The sequence below is a fragment of the Martes martes genome, assembly GCF_963455335.1.
Source record: "Martes martes genome assembly, chromosome: 10".
In the NCBI taxonomy this organism is placed as follows: Eukaryota; Metazoa; Chordata; class Mammalia; order Carnivora; family Mustelidae; genus Martes; species Martes martes.
Window position 1 is genome coordinate 71,076,292 of NC_137898.1, and position 22,084 is coordinate 71,098,375.

The 22,084-nt window shown below is 37.5% G+C and overlaps 1 protein-coding gene across 1 annotated transcript in view; it reads left to right on the plus strand.

Annotated features, from left to right (window-relative positions):
- Positions 1-930: 930 nt before the first annotated feature.
- The window catches only part of HIKESHI (heat shock protein nuclear import factor hikeshi), a 38,617-nt gene continuing 17,463 nt past the window's right edge, over positions 931-22,084 (plus strand). Inside the window, exons 1-2 of the mRNA XM_080817826.1 lie at positions 931-1,197; positions 5,016-5,253. Of these exons, the coding sequence (XP_080673952.1) occupies positions 1,168-1,197; positions 5,016-5,253 (268 nt within the window). The 5' untranslated portion in view covers positions 931-1,167. The remainder of the gene's footprint in view (positions 1,198-5,015; positions 5,254-22,084) is intronic.

Genomic DNA, 22,084 nt, shown 5'->3' on the forward strand with positions numbered 1-22,084 from the left:
TTCTATCTAAGAAGATAAAGCTGTGAACGGAGAGTGAATATTGGTGTCAGTTAGTAATTGATGTCAGTTTCTTTGGGCTATTTTTTTTTTAATTTTATTTATTTGACAGAAATCAGAGCTAGTCAGAGAGGCAGACAAAGAGAGGGGGAAGCAGGCTCCTGCTGAGCAGAGAGCCCGATGCGGGGCTTGATCCCAGGACCCTGAGATCACGACCTGAGCCGAAGGCAGAGGCTTAAACCACTGAGCCACCCAGGCGCCCCTGGGCTATTTTTTATTTCCTACGAACCTTTACTGCAAATACATATAGAAAAGTAAGACATTTAAAAACCCCATAAATTAACTGCTGCCACTCCATTCTGTTTTATATATACCAATTCATTTTATCTTCTCAGCAACCCTATAAGATAGGTACAATTATTATTCTTATTTTACAAATGGGAACATTAAACCACAAATTTATAAAGTTATTATAGTATCTTGCTTACAGTTTTACAGAAAATAAATGGGGGAGTTAAGTGAAGCTGAAAAGAACTACAATAAAGTCAGTAAGTACTAAATGGCTGGTTAAAAATTAGTACTTTGAGACATTGTGTAGGAGAAAGAGCCCTGGATTTGGATCAGGACTTGGATTCAAGCTCCAACATTTAGTGCTGGGTAAAGACAGGGAACTGGTCATTCTAGGCAGTTTCTTTGCATACCTCATAAGGTTTTTGCCAGGACCTAGAGAAGTGATTATTGTAAAGCGCACTATAATTTCTAAAATGTTACACAAATGTGAGAAACACGTACTGCCACCGAATTTGAAAATCTGTGGTATAGATAGTCAATCCGGAAAGGAAAGTCCTCTTGACTCTCCTCCCGGAAGCCGGCGCAGGGCAATATGGGACTTGTAGTCTTGTTCTGGCTCCGGGCTGACTTTCTCCCTTAGGTGGGGAGGCTGGTGTAAGCCCCGGAAGTACTCGCTGTCTGAGACGCGTGCTGGTTAAGAAGTAGAGTCAGAGGTCGTGGGGCCAGAAGGCGTTCCTGCCGCTGGCCCGGTCGCTATGTAGCGGAGGGGCAGGCGTCCTCCTGCATGTTCTGGAAGGTTCTTGTGTTCAACTAGGGCAGTAGCCCCAAGACTTGTAGTCGCCGGCTTCGGGTCCCTGGCGGCTGAGCGGAGTCGCCGCCATGTTTGGCTGCTTGGTGGCAGGGAGGCTGGTGAGGATGGGGCCGGGTGGTATCAGGAAGGGGGCAGGACGCCCGAGGGCGAGGCCCCGGGAAGGGGAAGGTGCTCGGGTGCAGGAGAGGTGGGGAACCCCCCCTCCTACGTGTACTTTCCAGCTAAATGTGAGGGTGGAGCGTGGGTGCTGGGGTGATCTGTTTCTCAGCTCTTTTCAGTCATTTGAATAGTAGCCACATTAGCTACTCTTTATCGAGTGTGCATTATCTATATACGCAGGCGGTTCTCGCCTTTTGTCAATTTCTGGTAGTTTGAGCCTTCTAGGTAGCGCTTATTTAGCAACTCAAATTTAACCTAACTCGTGAGATGGTTATTATAATTCTTATATTGTAGTTGAGGAACTTAAGCTTAATCGTCAAATACTTGCCTGAGCTAGCTCATGCAGTAACTTAAGAGGTAAACCTGGCATTTGACTCTCGTGTGTAACGTACTGTTTCTAAAAGGTTAAGGTGCTGGGGCAGTGTATACATTTGGGGTCCTTTTGGAAGGACCCCAGTAAAAAAATATGCTTAAAGTAATCGGAAGTTGACTGATAGAAACGCCTAAACTTAAGTGTGAGTCATGGCCGAGATACCCCACAAGGGTATGAGCTGCGAAAATCTTTGTTGGTCAGAAGAGATAATCAGCCTTGCCAGATTATTAGAGTTAAATGGGATCAGCACCTGGAATTGTTTAGAAATGATTTAGAGGATGAATCTTGCTTACCTCCTTAGAAACCATCCAGAAATCCCTTTTAGACTTAACTCCTTTAACCCAGAGTTCTTTTTCTTTCTTTTTGCTCCCTGCTTTGTTAACTTTTGCAGCCCATTTGTTGAATTAAATTTTTCATCAACTTCTGGTAATGTATTCTGTACACAGTTCTAAGAAACCACAAAGATAAATTGGAGACTACTAGCCTCAGATTCTGTTTGTCTCTTGAATGACTGGGAGGCCGCTTTGGTGATGGTGGTAATTGGTAATTGATAATATTGGTGAGATAACTTTGGATTGCTCCTGCTGTTGGCGGGGAAAATGAAAAGACCGGCTGGGGATAAGTGTGGTACTCAAATGAGTGAGTGTCATCAATGAATGACATTTAAAATGTGTGTGTGTGTGTGTGTGTGTGTGTGTGTGTTTTATTTTACTTTATTTATTTATTTTTAAGTAATCTCTGTGCCCAGCGTGGGGATTGAGCTCACGACCCCGAGATCAGGAGTCTCGTATTTTGCAACTGAGCCAGCCAGGTGCCCCTGTGTGCATTTTTTAAAGAAAAGGCCACATGGATTCCATGTATCCCATGTTGTTAACTAATTTGGAAGAAAATTTAATTACAGCAATACCTGTGGCTACTTACCTAACACCTAACCTCTGTGATAGATATCCAGTAGAGGTTCTTTAAAGATAAGACTTTTAGGAGGTGTCTGGACTCTGTTAGTCAGAGAACATGTTCAAAATGAAGGGCAGATAGACCTGGAGATATCCAAAACTTAACTTCCTTATTCTCTAACTAGAAAAGTCCAGTCATCTAATGTTATGAGTTTAATTCCTCAGTTTAATTCCTTGAAAATTTTTTCTTAAATACAAGAGTTATCTTTTTCCCTAAGGTTAAGTATTAGTGTGTCATAATACACATTTATAGAATGTCTGGTGCTTGGTAGACTTGACATTTAACTGATACTTATTTTGCCTAATGGTTATTTCATGGCTTGTAAATATCATCATTTTATATGTTTTTTAGGATTATGTGCATGCCCAAAGCTGGTGAAACTGAATTTAATACTAATATAGGCAGTTTGGTTTTACATTTATGTTTTTCTTTTGTTTTATTCTCTGTTTGAAGTGGACAGTTTTGTTTTTTTTTTAAGATTTTATTTACTTATTTGACAGATCACAAGTAGGCAGAGAGGCAGGCAGAGAGAGAGAGGAGAAAGTAGGCTCCCCGCAAAGCAGAGAGCCCGATGTGGCTGGATCCCAGGACCCTGGGATCGTGATCTGAGCCGAAGGCAGAGGCTTTAACCCACTGAGCCACCCAGGTGCCCCATAAAGTGGACAGTTTTTAATGAGGTTGGAAAACTTCAGAAGAGAGAAGTAGAACTTGATTTTAAGAACATTCATTCTTGGTCTCTTGGGAATAAATTTAGGACAATTCATATTTATTGATAATACATAGCTATAAATTCTTTTAAGTTTCTTTGTAGTAGTAGAGCTAGGATGTTATAAAAGAAAAAAGTAAGCATTTTAGTAACAACAACAACTATTAGCGAAGGAAAAGAAATTGCATTCTAGGTAATAAGATTTGACCATTTAGAGTCTTAAAATACTGGTAGTAATTCAGATTTGGTGTTTTGGTGAATGGAGTGGCAATAGCAATTAAAAAGAAAACCAGAAAACTGTGTGATGTAAACTCTTGACAGCCTTTTGACCTGAGTGCCCTCAGAAGTAATACTTCATTTTTGTTAATGGATGTGATACAGCAATAATCAGTAATTTTCTGAAAGTGGAATAAAGAATTTTCTCTTTGGAAGTAGATTTCTCAAACTTCTCAAACTTCAAAATAAGATAAGATCTTATTCTAGAACTGACATTCAATTCTAGAACAGAAAATTAGATTATGAAATGAGTCAAGAGGAAACTTTCACAGGTTCCCACTTAGCACATTCAAGGTAGGATTTTTGCTTCTTACATACAGTTGATTCTTGTTATTCCTAGTAGTTCGGTTCTGTGAAGTCAGTGTGAATACTCAGTTCCTCAGTTAGTAAATACTGAATCATTGCTCTTAGGGGAAATACAGAGGTTTTTTTCAAGCCTCTGATGTCAGTTTTTATTAGCCTGTCAGTACATAACCTTGTTTTCTGTATGTTTCTGTTTAAGTACATCTTACTTAATATGTTTTGTTGATTCATTAACATTGAACTTAATAGCCGAACACCATAACTCATTTCTGAATGAAACTTACATAACATATTTTCTCAGTAAGGCACATAACAACTGTTTCAGACTTAGGATTACTAGCCAGCATTTCAGTTTGGCCATTTTAAACATCGGAATCACCAGCAAAAAGCACAAAATACAAACAAACATGGCACTAAATTGACTGCAGAAAAACACATTTGTTTACACTATGAGAGCTGAAAGAAAGAAGGCACAGCTAACTTCTCCATCTCAGCTAGGAACGTGTACATTAGGCAACCTAAAATTTTTGCTGCTCTGCACATGAACATGCCCATGAATGACCACCAAAGTGCAATGAATATTGATTTTGTGCATACAAATAAATTTTAGTGAGTAGGCAGATTAATAAATAGGGAATCTGCAAATGAGGATTAACTAATTCTTTCTGTATTGCTTACCCATTTTAATTTCCTGTACTTTGCATACTAGAGGATAAGGCTTTGGTGGTGTGGTATTTTGAACAACCTTTAATTTCTTTAATATTCTGAAGCCGTAGTGATTTACTTATGTAAGTAAATTCTTTTCAGGGCACTTCTGAAATAATTTAGTTCTATTTTTTAAAGGTTACATTCATTAAATGATTATTTTAAGGCTGAATAATATATATATAATATATATATTTTATATATATATAATATATATATTTTATATATATATATATATTTGGATTTTCTTTTATAAATTTAACACTGAAATATTTGGAAATTCCGTACAGACTATCAGATTAACCCAAAGTTATACTGGGTTTAATCATTATAATTGACTATAATATATATAATTGACTTGATAACAGCTTACAGAAATACTATAAGGGTTGTAGAAACTCCTCAAACTATTAAACTAAGACACGTCTCTTATTTTCTAGGTGCAAACAGCTGCACAGCAAGTGGCAGAGGATAAATTTGTTTTTGACTTGCCTGATTATGAAAGTATCAACCATGTTGTGGTTTTTATGCTGGGAACAATCCCATTTCCTGAGGGAATGGGAGGATCTGTCTACTTTTCCTATCCTGATTCAAACGGAATGCCTGTATGGCAGCTCCTAGGATTTGTCACAAATGGGAAACCAAGTGCCATCTTCAAAATTTCAGGTCTTAAATCTGGTAAGAAATAATATTAAAATGATTACGTAAATAAGCTCTTTTCTTAATAGCGTACATAGGATGTAGCTCTTTTTTTTTTTTTAACTTTCCATTGTTTTACTGGTTTCTAAAGTGATACATTATTTAAAAAAAAGTTCAGATGGTAAACTGATATAAACTGATAGACTTGAAAAGTAATAAGCAAAAGACCTCCTTGGCTCCTCACATTTCCACCCTCTGTCCCTGGAAAGAGTATTTACTTTAGGGATTTTGTATACTTCTGTAAAGGGATTTTATTATGTGTTTTAACAAATAATAACAAGGAATCTTCTCAGAATTTGTAATATGCACATCTGTGTATTAGATAATCATATAAAGCAAGTAGTCTTGTATAGGAATTAAAATGAGAGCCCCCCCCCTTTTTATCCCTCTGATGTTTTTCTCTTGGTTGTATTGACAGTGCAGGCGTCAGACCTATTGGGGTACAATTCTTGCTTTGATACTTTGAAGTATTTTGTGGAGAAATATGAGACAAAACTAGATAGATGGCCATTTACTGCCATTGAATCTCTAGTTCCCTTGAAAATCTACATGAAAACAGACATGATAATGTATCTACTATGAGGATTTAAAGATAACGATTAAGTTCTTGCTGGAGATAACTGATATTCTGATAAAGGAAGATAGTTTTGTAGACCACTAATTCGAAGGGTGAAAGGTCATAGTGGATGTTTGTACAAGATGCTGAGAGAGAATAGAAAGGGGAGCAACTAACTCAAGTGGGTTGAGGTTTCCTGGAGGAGGTGGTATTGGACCACTTGGGAAGAGAAGTTAATTAGGCCCGTGAGAGGCCTATTGGGCATTCTTTTCTAGGTGGAGGTGGTATGTGTACAGTGAAGAAATTTTGAAAGCATGGCCTGCATAGGATGGTGTAAGGGTAGGTTAGGCAGGCATGGATCAGGAAAAGCTTTATGTGCCATACCGACTCATTTGAATTTAAGTTAGTGATTTTTAATGGACTTATCTAATTGATTTCACAGACTTATTAGATGGTATTATAAAAAATAATTGTAACATAATGTAAATACTCAAAAATTTGCATGTCCTCTAAAGCCCATCCATGTATCCTTCCTCATAAAGAACTGCTCCTGTGGGTGTAGAGGAGCCAGTAAACAACGGTTTTGGGTAGCGGAGGTGATATGAACAAGTTTTGATTTTAGCCTGAGAGCTGTGTGAAGAATGAACTGGAGCAGTTCCGGCTGGATGATGGACTGTTAAGCATTGTTATGTTATGTAGTTGGAATTCCAGAAGAAGAAACAGGAGAGAGCAGTATTGAAAGCTAAATTCTGTTTCGACTTGATGAGAAATACTAATCTCTAGATTTAAGAAGCAGGACAAATCCCTGTGGTCCTTATCAACTGGGATTCCGTGAGGTAATTATCCCTAATCCCTGAGACAGTGTTTTTTGTTTTTTGTTTTTTTTCTTTTAAAGATTTAATTTATTCATTTGAGGGAGAGAAAATGAGGAAGAGAGAGCAAGCACAACTGGGGATAGAGCAGAGGGAGAGGGAGAAGACTCCCCACTGAGCAGGGAGCCTGACTCTGGGCTTGATCCAAGGACCCACATCATGACTTGAGGCAGATCATGACCTGATTGAAGGGCAGACACAATCAGCTGAGCCCCCCAGGTGCCCCACAACAGTGATTCTTAAAGCATGATTATGTGACCACCAGAATTAGCATTAGCATCCCCTGGGAACTTGTTAGAAATGCAGATTCATGGCAAGATGCCAGACCTACTGGATCAGAAACTGTGGGTGGAGTCCAGTTCCCCAGGTGTTTCGCGGGCTCAAGTTTGAGAACCACTACCCTAGGGCATCCACTGCATGTAATGAATTAATGTCTCACACATTTAATATGGAGTTAGTTTTGAATAATCTTTGGGAGAATTAAGAAAATAGTCATTCTCAGATCATGTTTTCTCTTTTAAGTGACTGTGCCTAAAAATAAAAAAATAAGCAATCTATAATTAGAAGGAATGTAAATGGACAATTCAGTACATTCTAGTGAAAATTCTGGGCATTTAATGTAAAGAGAGAGTAATAAAGGAGCCAGAGAGAAAGACAACCCAATTATAACTTGATGGCAGTTATACCATGAGGATGAATAGAGGTCAGAACCAATAGATTAATATCTTCAAGGAAAAATAAAAGATGATGGAGAAATAAATATATTTTCCAGATGGAGATGGGAAGTTTACTACTCATAGGCCATTACTGAAAGAACTACTGAAGGTAGTTATACTTTGTAAGAGGAAATTGAACTCAGGATATAGAAGAGCATGCAAGATGCAAAGTTAAAGAATTGGTAAACATGGGACACCTGGGTGGCTCAGTAGATGAAGCGTCTGCCTTTGGCTCAGGTCATGATTTCAGGGTTCTGGGATTGAGCTCCTCATTGAGGGGAGCCTACTTCTTCCTCTCCCCCTTCTTGTGCTCTCTCGCTCTCTCAAAAAAAAAAAAAAAACAAAACATGTATCCTAATCTGGCTATCTGCTTTATAAAAAACACAACAAATAAGTGCACACAATAAATAACTTAAATGCATAAGAATTAAATATTGTACTAGAAAATAATGCATAATTCAGGAATGGTACTGATCAGAGTTAAAGCTTTCTGAGATCTTAGTATTTAGAAAGAGAATAGTGATACTAATTCTACTTTCAGGTAATCTTGTTAAAAGTTTAAGGAAGAGTTAAAAAAAAAAGAAAGGAAAAGTAAAGTCATAGTATATAGGCATAGTATATTAAAAATAAAATGGTGAAAATAACTTCAACTATATCAGTTATCAGGAGAGATGTAAACAGAATACACTTGCCAGAGAAAACTCCAGGATAGGATTTCTTTAAAAGGGAGCAAATGAATAATTACATTGTTGCTTATGAGTAAGGGTCTAAAACATTTTAACACAAGCAACCAAAAAATAGCTGTTATAGGTATATTAGTTTTAAGAAAATTTAGACTAAGACAAAAACATTAACAGGGATTGAGAAATTCATTCAGACAATCCATTGGGAAAACAAGTATTTCTGGGAAAAGATAAGTCATGAATTTGTGTATATAACTTCAACATATATTTAAAATTGGCATTTAGAATGATAAATGCTCTTAATATTTACCTCTTGATAATACACTTAAGTAAATATTAGTAAAATGGAATTTGGATAAAAGAGTTAACAAGTTTGAGCCAATGGACATTCAGAGAACCTGCATCTAATTATTAGATCATACACATTTTTTAAACATTTATTTTATTTTATTTTTTAAGATTTTTATTTATTTGACAGCGAGAGAGAGCACACAAGCAGGGAAAGCAGCAGGCAGAGGGAGAAGCAAGGAACTGCTGAGCAGGGAACCTGATGCAGGACTTGATCCAGGACCCCGGGATCATGACCTGAGCCAAAGGCAGAGGCTTTAAGCCACTGAGCCACCCAGGCGCCCTGATCATATACATTTTTAAGTACACAGAACATTTATGACATTAGACCACATACCAAGTCATGAAGCAAGTTGCAGTAAATGGCAAATAATCAGTGTGCAGCCTGTGGTGCTGTGTAATTAAAAGTCAAAAGATAAAACGTTATTCTGTGTGGGAATCCTCCCTTCATCGTGTAGCTGTCAGGCCCAGATGGTTTAACAAAGTTCAACTAAACTTCTATGAAACAAATTGTTCATATCTTATCTAAACTTATAAAGAGTAGAAGACGGTTACCCAGATTATATTTCTAAACTAATACAATCTTCATATCAGAAAGGACAAGGACAATATAAGAGAAGAAAGTTGACCCATGCCAATTTTATTTATCTAGGATTTTTATATTGATGTACATAAAATAGTTACAAAGTAAATAAAACAAGGTATCTTATTTTTTATTACTTTTCATTATACAGAATTCAAGTATATACAAAAGCAGACCAAATGGAATATTAAACTGTTCTCTACTCTCACTCAAAATGACCAACTCATGGATAGTGCTATTTTTTAAAAACATTTTATTTCTCTCCTTAATTTTATTTATTTATTTTTAAAAGATTTTATTAGGGAGCTAGAGAGAGAAAGCACATTGGGGAGGGGCAGAGGGAGAGGAGGAAGCAGGGAGCCTGATGCGGGGCTCCATCCCAGGACTCTGAGATTATGACCTGAGTCCAAGGCAGAGGCTTAATTGACTGAGCCGCCCAGGCACCCCTGTTTATTTATTTTAGAGAGAATGAGCATATGCACAAGCAGGGGAGGGGCTGAGGGAGAGAGAATCCCAAGAAACTTTGAGCTATTGTGGAGCCCAAGGCAGGGCTCAGGACCCTGAGATCATGACCTGAGCTGAAATGAAGAGTCGGACAGTTAACTGACTGAGCCACCCAGGCATGCCAGTTTTACTTCTTTTATATTCCTACTCACTTCTCCCTTCTTGTATTATTTGGAAAGAGATTCCAGAATCATAACATGTAATTCATAAATACATTAGTGTCTTTAAAAGACGAGGCCTTTTTTTTTTTAAAGATGTTATTTATTTATTTATTTATTTGACAGAGATCACAAGTAGGCAGAGAGGCAGGCAGAGAGAGAGGAGGAAGCAGGCTCCCTGCTGAGCAGAGAGCACGATGGGGACTTGATCCCAGGACCCTGAGACCATGACCTGAGCTGAAGGCAGAGGCTTTAACCCGCTGAACCACCCAGGCACCCCTCTCTGCTTTTTTAAACATAACTATAATGTTGTTATCACATCAAAAAGCAAACAATAATTCCTTAGTAGGGAATTGAATGTCTAATTAGTGTTCAGATTTCCAGTAATCTGAATTTTTTGTTCATATATTTTAAAGTTGTAAGTACTTTCAGTCAACATTGCAGCTGATTGATGTCTCAAGTTTTCTTTCATAAAAATTAAAAGTATAGTGTATTCTCTGTTCTATTTCCAGTAAATTAGTTGGACTTAGAGATTTGGTCAGACTTCATTTGAGTTTATTTTGAAAAAAAAACAAAAACAAAAACAAAAACAAAAAAAAAAGTGGTGGGATTATTATAGGTAATGGTATGTTCTTTGATCAGGAAATATATATATTTGTCTCTTTTTGTGAAATTAGCAGCCATATATATGCCATGCCCATATTTGTTAATTCAGTAGGGATTTGAATGATCACATTCTAATTGTTATTTCATTTATTAGCTATAAAGAGACTCTTGAATATACTATTGGTCACCCAGAGGTAGGGTCATAGGAAAGGCATGATAATGCTTGATTGTTCATCTTCATATACCAAGGTTCAGAAAAGAGTTGATTTCCTAACATTTGCCTAAAGTAATAAGTTATTTTTAAAGGATTATAAAATCTTGGAGATATGTCTGTATATATTTGTTTACATTTGATGTGTTCTAACTATTTGTATACCCTCAGAATCCACTGGACCTAATTAAAAATTTTTTTTAAAGATTTTATTTATTTATTTGAGACAGAGAGAGGGAGAACACAGCAAGAATGAGAGGGAGAAGCAGACTCCCCACTAATCAGAGAGACCCACACGGGGCTCCATCCCAGGACCCTGGAATCAAGACCTGAGCCGAAGATAGACACTTAACTGACTGAGCCACCCCGGCACCCCTTAGATTTTTTTTTAAAGTAATCTCTACATCCAGTGTGGGGCTTAAACTTAGAACTCCAGCATCGAGTTGCATGTTGCACCTGCTGGGCTGCTCAGTGCCCCTAATACTAATTTTTTATTTTCTTTCTTAGGCAGATGCTGTTATTTTGTAATTTTTATCCTTTCTTAAGAAATCTTCTAAAGAACAGAAAATTTACTTTTTATTAACAATTTTAATAATTTATTGAGATACAATTAACATACAATAAATTGCACATATTTAAAAGGTGCAGTTTGATGAATTTTTATGTATGTATACACACCTGTGAAACTCCATTCTGAAGATAATGAACTTATCACCCCTGAAGTTTCCTAGTGTTCTGTTGTAATCCTTCCTCTTGTCTCCTCTCCTACCCTAGGCAACTACTGATCTAGTTTGTTTCACTAAAAAATAGTTTGCGTTTCTGGAGTTTCATATAAATGAAAACATACAGTGTGCTTTTTTGCCTAGCTTCTTTCATTCAGCTGAGTTACTGTTTTTAGAATCATCATGTTCAGTAGGGCCTGTCTTGTAGAATCATCATGTTGTAGTATTTATCAGTAGTTCATTCCTTTTTATTTCTGGGTAGTATTCCATTGTATGAACGTACCACTGTTTGTTTTTCCATTCACCTATTGATGGATATTTGGATTGTGTAGGAGTTTTGATTCATAAAAATAAAACTGATGTGTAAACATTTCTATGCAAGTCTTTGTGTGGACACACGCCCCCCTTTCTCTTGGGTAGGAGTGGAATGGCTAGATCATATGGTACTTGTATGTTGAACTTTTTAAAAAAATGACAAACTTATATTTGTCAGTTCTATTTTCTAATATGGATGTTCCATTTTACATTCAACAAGCCGTGTTTGAAAGTTCTAGTTTCTCCACATCCTTGCTAACGCTTAGTTTGGTCAGTTTTATGCATTCTAATAGGTGTGTAGAGGTAAACACTGTGTTTTAAATTTGTATTTCCCGGGGTGCCTGGGTGGCTCAGTGGGTTAAAGCCTCTGCCTTCGGCTCAGGTCATGATCTCAGGGTCCTGGGATCGAGCCCCACATCGGGCTCTCTGCTCCGTGGAGAGCCTGCTTTCTCCTCTCTCTATGCCTGCCTCTCTGCCTGCTTGTGATCTCTGTCTGTCAAATAAATAAATAAAGTCTTTAAAAAAAAAATTTTGCATTTCCCTAGTGACTAAGGATGTTGAGCATTTTTTTCATGTGGTTATTTGCATATCTATATGTTCCTTGTTGAAATGTTTAAGTCTTTTGTCTGTTTTTTTTTTTACTGGGTTGTTTCATTATTCAGTTTTGAGAGTTCTGTATATATTCTTTTTTTTTATTTTTTATTTTTTATTTTTTTTAAAAGATTTTATTTATTTATTTGACAGAGATCACAAGTAGTCAGGCAGGCAGAGAGAGAGAGGAGGAAGCAGGCTCCCCGCTGAGCAGAGAGCCCGATGTGGGGCTCGATCCCAGGGACCCTGAGACCCTGACCCGAGCCGAAGGCAGAGGCTTTAACCCACTGAGCTACCCAGGCGCCCCTTCTGTATATATTCTTGATACAAGTTCTTTATCAGATATGTTATTTGAAAATGTTTTTTCCCAGTCTTTGACTCATCTTTTCTGGTAACAGTATCTTTGATAGAGCAGAAGTTTTTAATTTTGATAAAGTTGACAGTTTTTCAATTTATTCTTTTATGGATTATGCTTTTGGTACTAAGCCTAAGAAATCTTTGCCTAATCCAAGGTCAGCAAGGTTTTCTCTTCCTTTTTAGTGTCAGATTTTATGCTTCTATCTGGGATCTGGTTTGAATTAATTTTGTACTTAGTGCAAGGTTCAGATTGGAGTTCAGTTTTTTGTTTTCAAATGGATAACCAGCTGTTCTAAAACCATTCGTTGAAAAGACAAAGTAATGGCACATTTTTCTGCATCTATTATCAAGGATGTTCACTTTGGTATTCAATTGGGGGCTCCCAAAGTACTCCATTTTAAAAAACAAGCATATATAAATGAATATTTATATATTGATTTAAAAAGATAAAGAGATGGAAATAGATACTTTTTTTTTTTTAAGCAACAAATTACTAGTTTGAAGACATGCTAGAAGATAAGATGGGTGCTGGTAAATATTTAGCAATATAGCTAATTGAGGGGAAGAGAGGTGATATTTTTGGTTTGGATTTGAGGAGCCTCTGGGCATGATAGCAGTGCCTCAAATACAAAGTGGTAGGTTTTGTTTGTATAGCAATAGGCTAGTAGCCAACTAACTGTTAACTGTTTGCATAGTTGTAGAGTGCAGGTTTATTTTGTACGCAGACTCTTATGCATTGATAAAGTAAATTTTAGCCACCAGCCAGTAGACCAGGACACATTGTTTATTTTGGAGACATACCAGTTATCTTGTCAATTTAATGCCCACCTTTTTCTCTCTTCTCTTTGCCCCAATTTTGCTAACATGCTGTGTTTTTTTTTTCATTTGTGACCGTCACTATATTCCTTGCAGGACATGGTTTTGGGAATAGAGAAGAGTGATTTCTTCTATCCTTTTCACATTGCCTTTGGCTTTCTTTTCCCTTTTCTCTTGTGATACCCAATGGGTTGGAGCTTGGGATGAGATTGGCATTTGGGGTCATAAGAACCCAGATATTTCCTTAATGTGTTATTTCATTGAATTTGGAGGATATTCAGCTGTCCAAAATGGGTTAATCCAATTGCTATAACTGGAACAATAATAACTCAGTGAGATATGTTTTCTGTTGTGTGGAGTTAGGTAAAATAGTCTAAAACTCAATCTCCGAGTAATACCTGATTCAGTACAAGAAAATGGATATATTTCCATTATGATAATAAGATTAGTTCTGTATTCTCCTGCCTTTTTAAAAATAAATGATTTGGTTCATTTCCATTATAACATGATTATTGATAATTTTATCCATTAAAACATTTTCAAGGCAGTATTTATGATGGGTAAAGCACAATGTTTTATTAAAGAAAAATAAAGCAGCTTAAAATGTTTAGAGACTTAGTGCATATCAGCATTAAGCAAATGATAAAATGTTAAGTGTTTTTGGTCGGTTTTTTATTACTAAGTTTGGAAAAGCACTTTTTGGATGTCTAAAGTATCAGAATTCTAATTTCTTTAATTACTGTTCTTTTAAATTAACATATAATGTATTATTTGATTCACGGGTACAGGTCTGTGATTCATCAGTCTTACAAAACACCCAGCGCTCATCACTACGCATACCCGCCAGTGTCTATCACCCAGCTACCCCATCCCTCCCACACCCTCCACTCGAGCAACCCTCAGTTTGTTTCCTGAGATTATTAAGAGTCTCATATGGTTTTGTTTCCTCCTCTGGTTTTGTCTTGTTTGATTTTTTCCTCTCTTCCCTTATGACCCTCTGCCTTGTTTCTTAAATTCCACATATCAGTGAAATCATATGATAATTGTATTTCTCTGATTGACTTATTTCACTTACTGTAATACCTCTAGTTCCATCCATGTCGTTGCAGATGGCAAGATTTCATTTTTTGATGAAAAATTTTAATGATGGCTGCATTATATTCCATTGTGTATGTATGTATGTGTACACACACATACACACACACACCCCACCCACCCACGTCTTTTTTATTCATTTATCTGTTGATGGACCTCTGGGCTCTTTCCATATTTTGAAAAGCCATGAATTCTGTGTGCTGTAATCCTCTAGTGCTGGAGTTTTGCAGTTCTCATTGATCGGTATTTGATCTTGACTGGATGTTCTTGCTGATCTTCTGGGGGAGGGGCATGTTGGGGTGATTCTCAAAGGTCTTTGCTCCTGGTGAAATTGCACTGCCCTTGCCAGAGGTCAGGCTAAGTAATATGCTCGGGTTTGCTCTATGTATCTTTTGTTCCCTGAAGGCTTCCTGAGCAGATTTAGAGGATGAGAATGAAATTGGTGGCCTCCCAATCTCTGGCCCGTAGCCGATAGCTTGGGGTCCCCCTCTGTAGTGTGCCTTCAGAGAAAAGCAGTCATTCACTCTGGTTTCCACCCACACTCTGTGCTCACCCAGCCTGTGACTGAGTGTTTCTCAGACACAGGACCCACTTTGGAGTTCCCAAACCCAGCAGATTCTTGTGTGCACCCACTCCATTCCTCCTGGGAGAGGAAGGGGAGTCTCTGTGGTTCTGCTGCTTTTTGGGTCCCTGCTCGAAGAGCAGTGGTCGGACTGCTGCGGGTCTCAGTTTTTGGCAGTCCCGTGCTGAGAGCCCACTCCTCAGCTCGCTCTTCCCAGCCAGCTTCCCTGCTCTGATACTTGGGAGCTCTGTGGCACTCAGGCACTCCCAGTCTTCCTATGACCCTGAGGGTTCTGAGATCACGGTGTCCCAGCGAAGGTTCTTCCCCCCAGCTTCGCAGTCTGTCTTCCTTATATTGCGTCGGATTCACTTCTCTGTACTTCCTACCTTGTGGAATGTGGTTGCTTTTCTGTTCATAGAGTTGCAGCTATTCTTTTCTTCAGTCTCTGGTTGAGTTCGCAGATGTTCAGAATGGTTTGATAAGCTGTCTAGTGAATTCCTGGGACCAGATGAAATCAAGGTCTCCTGCTCCTTTGCCATCTTGGACTCTTGTCAATCCTAAAGTATTAGAATTCTTACTTTATATATATAAATGTTAATATTAGAGAATAGTGTAATATTAAAGTATAGGAATAGGTTGACTTTCAATGGGTGTATATTTTTGAACCTTTGAGATGCCCTTTCAAGCCTAAGGATATGTTTTATTATGTTGGGCAAACCTAGCTAAGGAGCACCTGAGGGTGGGAGAGTGACTTGTTGAAGCAGCTCTGGGCAGTTGTGATTGAACTGAGAAGAAGTAGAATTGTATGGAAGCAAGGAGGGTAGAAAATTAGTTCAAGTGAAACAGATTTCATTTTAAGAACTTTTGGCAGTGTTTTAGCAGTTCTCTGCTAGATGATGAAAGATTACTTTCAAAGAACAGTTTTGGTTGGGGAAGATTAAGAGAGCTCTTTTGGGAGAATTGTGGTTGATAAGGGAGTCTTGAAGCCAGTTACTGAGAGTTTTATTTTGATTGAGAGAAGATTCTTTGTGACTTTTGGAACCTGAAAGGAGTTAGTTATATGGGGAATACATTTTTAAGCTGATGCCGGAACAATCTGGGGATGATGGTTAACAATTAGGATAGGACTAAACTTGAAAATAGGAAATGAAGGGTTTGGTGTTAAGAAACAAAAAGATTCTTCCTTTTCTTTCTTCCTCCTTTCATTCCTATCTACATGTGTTACAGAAATCCTGAAAAAAACCCACAGGCTTAGGAGATACAAGTTGGTGGTTGAAGAATTGGAGAATTTAAGAAGTTTATTTAAATGAGTCTATTGAAATTTTGTCTTCAGGTCCTATCCTTGGTCTTCATAATGTGGAAGAGATATTTAACCAAACAATTAGTAAAAATTATGAAATACTGGGAGTTCTGTGTAAAGAGATTCTTCTCTTTAGTAGGAAGTATATGTCCATTCAAACTAACACAAAGGAATATTAACAAAATTAAAACTTGATTTATGGAACTTGCATTAAAAGTGGGTAGCTATAGGGGGCCTGGATGGCTCAGTGGGTTAAGGCCTCTGCTTTCAGCTCAGGTCATGGTCCCAGGGTCCTGGGATCGAGCCCCGCATCTGGCTCTCTGCTCAGCAGGGAGCCTGCTTCCTCCTCTCTCTCTGCCTACTTGTGATCTCTGTCTGTCAGATAAATAAATAAAATCTTTAAAAAAAAAAAAGTGGGTAGCTATAGATATTAAAGGTCTTTAGCTATACCATGATTTTTTTTTTTTTTTTGTTAAGATTTTATTTATTTGACAGAGAGATCACAAACAGGCAGGCAGAGGTGGGGAGTGGGAGAAGCAGCCTCCCCGCTGAGCAGGGAGCCCAGTGCGGGGCTCGATCTCAGGACCCTGGGATCATGACCTGAGCTGAAGGCAGAGGCTTAACCCACTGAGCCACCCAGGCACCCCTGTACCATGATTTTTTTCCCTATTTCCATATATTGCTTTGAGGGTTCAATGAACTGTTGGTTATATATGTGCAATATAAACTTAAAAGCATTTCCTAGTGTTATTTTTTCTATTATTGTTCCTCTTTGGCACCTCCTCCTATCTCTTTAATCATGCCCCCCATCCCACCAGCAACACTGACTGAATAAAATATTTCAGATTGTGAACAGAATTTCCCTGGTGAACAGAAACCAAACACTGTAAATCAAACCAAAGCGTAACATCAAATGAAGTAGTGTTCTAACTAATCTAGACTGTTCACTCATCTTAGGGGTTGAATCAGTCTTTGCCCCTTTCCCCTTCAAACTTTATAGATGTCTAGGCTTAAGATAGCTGCTGCTCCTTTTGTTTCACATTTCACATTGTGGCTCTCAATTCCTTTTTCAGGGGCTGTCTTATATTCTTTTTTATCTTTTTATTGACTACTGTACTAGTTTTAGGTGTACAACTTAGTGATTTGACAATTCTACACACTACTCAGTATTCACCATAAGTGCAGTCACCATCTGTCACCATACAGTGTTACTACAGCTTTACTGACTATATTCCCTGTGCTGTACTTTTCATCTAGAAGCTTCTTATGGAAGCAACCCAAGTGTCCATCAATAGATAAAGATGTGTGTGTGTACACATACACGATGGAGTTATGCTCAGCTGTAAAAAAAAAAAAAAAGAGAGATCTTGCCATTTGTGACAACATGGATGAACCTAGAGGGTATTTTGCTAAGTGAAATAAGATTGAGAAAGACAAATACAATATGATTTCACTAGTATGTGGAATCTTAAAAAAAGCACACAACTGAACAAACAAAATGGTTTCTTAAATATAGAGAACAAAGTGGTGGTTACCAGAGAGGAGGTGGGTGGAGGGATATGCAAAACGGATAAAAGGGATTAAGAGGTACATACTTCCAGTATAAATTTAGGTAGGTCACAGAGATGAAAAGTACAGGGTAGGGACTATATTGTCAATAATTCTATACCATAATTTTCAACCTGTCTGTTTACATTGTGAAAGCTTGGGAAATACACCGGGGGTTATTTTAGGCATTTCTATTAAATGAATTACAGAAAAGTATCTGCTTATGTAGTTTAGACTTTGTTGTTTATCCCATTCTCAACTAATTACTGAAAATCGACTTCACTCTTAGCAGAGTGTCAAAGTCGATGAGTGTGTGTGTGCGTGTGTGTGTGTGTGTGTGTGTGCGCGCGCATGCGTGCATGTGTGAATATTAAAATCACTCCAAGACGGTATTTAAAGGGAACAGATTAGTAAACTGAGGTAATTTTAAAATGGCTTTGTGGGAAGTTAGTCTGCAGTATGTATTTGAAGTATGAATAGATTTGGATAGGCTGGCAGTGGGAGGATGAGAATTGCATTTGGAAATGATCAGAGTCATAAAGGTAATGTGCATTGTGTCTCTAAATGGCAGTGAGGAGGCAGACTTTTAAGGGTGGCATGATAAGCTCCTATTTGAGAGCTATGGAGGGATAAGGTTTTAAAAGTTAAATGGAGCTGTTGTGTGTTGGTTAAAAATTTTTCCTGGTAGGTAAGTTGTTTGAGCAAGAGAGTGATACTATTTAAAATGATGTTTTAGGAAAATTATTGTCCAGAATGGCTTGGAGAATCTGTTAAGATTAGAGCCAGAGAATCCAGTTAGGAAGATTTTATAATGATTGAAGGATAAAGGAAAGGGTAACATACACTGAATACTGAATATCTGCTTGTGCAGTGCATTGTACTAGGCTTTGATGTATTTAAATAGCTGATACACATGAAACCCTAGAAGAGGGTATTATTAATGTCTGGTATTTAAGAGTCTGGATTTCGGAGAAGTTACAATATTTTGCTCAGAGAAGAGAGTCTGTTAACTTTTATGTATTATGTGTAGGTCAGTTTCTTTGAAACAGTTGAGTGTTGCATGGCAATACCATTGTTTGTTTAATTCTCAGTTGATGGAAATATGTGTTGTTTCCATTGTTTTAAGTTGTTTTACTACCACTGCTACAATATATATTCTTACACATATCTTTGTACATATTTTCTAGCACTGTATTTCTGTAGAAGAAACTCCTAGAAGTGGAACTGAATTCCTGGATTAGAATGGCCTTTAAAACAAATGGGATAGGAGGCCTGGAGAAAGGGAACTGAATGTGGATAATGGATCATAATTTTCTGGCAGTTTTTAGAAAGTCATAATAAAGGTACAGTGTACTTGGTACTATATAAAAAAAAAAAACTAAGGGAACATATCCTGGCCAAGTATAGTAACAGTAAGCCATGGGGTCTTATAATGGAAGGCCCTAAAAATAATTTAATCTAGGGCGTCTGGGTGGCTTAATCAGTAAGCATCTGACTCTTGATCTCAGTTTAGGTCTTAATCTAGGGGTTGTGAATTCAGGCTCCTCATTGGGCTCCACACTGGGCATGGAGCCTGCTTAAAAAAAAAAAACTACTTAATTTTGCTGTTGAAAATTTTGAGATTTAGAAATTTTATAGTGTTTCTAAAACAGAAGAGGAATTAGGATCTAGATACTCAGGTTTTTAGTTCACTATTCTAAGCAAAATTAAGTCCTTTCTCTTCCCAAAGTAAATTTAGGGAGAAAAATACATTCAAATTTCCGTTGTCTTATGTGTATATAGTTCATATGCCTGTAACTACTGTTTTGTGCCATTTTTATTTACTGTTATTTCATAATGGGTTTTGAAATTTTGATGTATTCCAAAAGTATTAAGTATTTAGTTTTTCCTTCTTTTCCATTCTTTTTCCCCTAGTAACCAAGTAAAGTGAGAAACAGAGATATTCTGATCTTCAGATGGGCTGGACTGGTAACAAGATGAAATTTTTATGTTTCTTTAAAGGGATAAGGTGACATGAGTTAAAAGGCTCTCAGAAACACTGATGTAGAGGATATGGTTTTTTTTGTTTACGTGTCTTAAGTGATAGTATAGTATTTTGTTGATAAGTTATGGTTTGATTATTTATTATTACTTATTCCTTGTTGGACATTTTGCCGTTTTTTTTTATAAGCCTCTGAACATCCTGTAAATTTTCAGTTGTTTTATTGCTAGTATATGGAAGTACAGCTGACTTTTTAAAAAGACTTTTTTTTTAAAGATCTATTTATTTATTTATTTATTTATTTGACAGAGAGAGAGATAGAGATAGTGAGAGAGGGAACACAAGCAGGGTGAGTGGGAGAGAGAGAAGCAGTCCTCCCACAGAGCAGGGAGCCCGATGTGGGACTCGATCCCAGGACCTTGGGATCATGACCCGAGCCGAAGGCAGATGCTTAATGACTGAGCCACCCAGGTGTCCCAAGACTTCATTTTTTAGAGCAGTTCTAGGTTTACAACAAAATTGAGAGGAAGGTACGCTGATTTCCCATATACCCCTGTCCCACAGATGTAGCCTACCCCATTTCAACATCGTTCACCAGAATGTTGTTATTGTTGTTTTTCAAAAACCAAGGATGAACTTACACAGACAAATCATAATCACCATAATCACTCAAGTCCAGTTTACCTTAGGGTTCACTCTTGGTGTTGTACATTCTTTGGATTTAGATAAATGTTTAATGACCTGTATCTATAGTTATACTTTCACACATTTCACTACCTTGAAAATCTGCTTATTCTTCTCTGTGCCATCTTACACTCCCCCTAACCCCCAATCTTGGGAAGCCACTGAATTTTTATTGTGTCTCTGATTTTGCCTTTTCCTCAATGTCATGTAGTTGGCATCAGTACAGTATATAGCCTTTTCAGATTGGCTTCTTTCACTTAATAGCTCATTTCTTTGTAGTACTGAACGATACTCCATGGTCTGGATGTACCACAGTTTATTCATTTATCTACTGAGGGACATCTTGGTGCTTTCAATTTTCAGCGGTTATGAATAAAGCTGCTTAATTTAAACATCCATGTGTAGGTTTTTATGTGCATTGAAGTTTCCATCTCTTTTCATGAATACCAAAGAGTGTGATTGCTGGATCTTATGTTAAGAGTGTGTTTAGTTTTGTAAGAGACTGCTAAACTCTCTTCCAAAGTGGCTTTATGTGTTTACATTCCCACCAACAAGGAATGAGTTTCTGTTGCTCCTCATACTCAACAGCATTTCACATTGTCACACAACTGATTTTTGTACATTGACTTTGTATCCTGAAGAGGGAAGGAAAGGGTAACATATATTGACTATCTTGCTAAACTCCCTTATTCTAGTGCTGCCCAGGATTTTCTGTATAGATGATACCTTTGAAAAAGAGTTTTTATTTCTTTCCTTCCAATTTTGACACCTTTTATTTCTTTTTATTGCCTTGCTGCATTGCCCAGGCCTTTACGCACCATGTTAAATACAGGCAGTAAAGAGTGCAGCGAGACAAGAGAAAGAAATAAAAGATATAACAGTTGTTCTCTCTTCTTCTGTTTTATGAGTGTGTAAGATTGGTGAATTGGCTCTTATATATATAAAATATCCTTTATCTCTAGTAATGCTACTCTCTTGAGGTCTGTTTTGTCTAAAATTTATATAACTTTTCTGGCTTTCTCATGGTTAGTGTTCACATGCTTTATTTTTTTCGACATTTTTTACTTTTTGACATACATCTGCGTGCCCCTTGTAAAAGGTATATAGTTAGGTGCTGCTTTTTGAAAACTTGTTCTTACATTCTCTGCCTTTAAAATGAGATGCTTATAGGGCACCTGGGTGATTCAGTCATTAAGCATCTCTCTTCGGGTCAGGTCATGATCCCAGGGTCCTGGGATCGAGCCCTGCATAGGGCTCCCTGCTTCTCCCTCTCCCACTCGTCCTGCTTGTGTTTCCCCTCTCTTGCTGTTTCTCTCTTTCAAATAAATAATAATAAATAAAATCTTTAAAAAAATGAGATGCTTAGTCCATTAATATTTAATGTTACAGATATGCTAGGTTTAAATTTTTACCTTGCTCTTTGGAGTTTTTTTGGCCTTTTTTTTTTTTTAAATCCATATTTCTTATGTTGGTTTTTTGCAAAGGTGTATTAGTTTCTTTCTTTTTTTAAGATTTTATTTATTTATTGTGGGGGGGAGGTGGAGAGAGCATGAGAGGCAGGGAAGAGCAGAGGGAGAAGGAGAGACTCCCCACTGAGCAAGG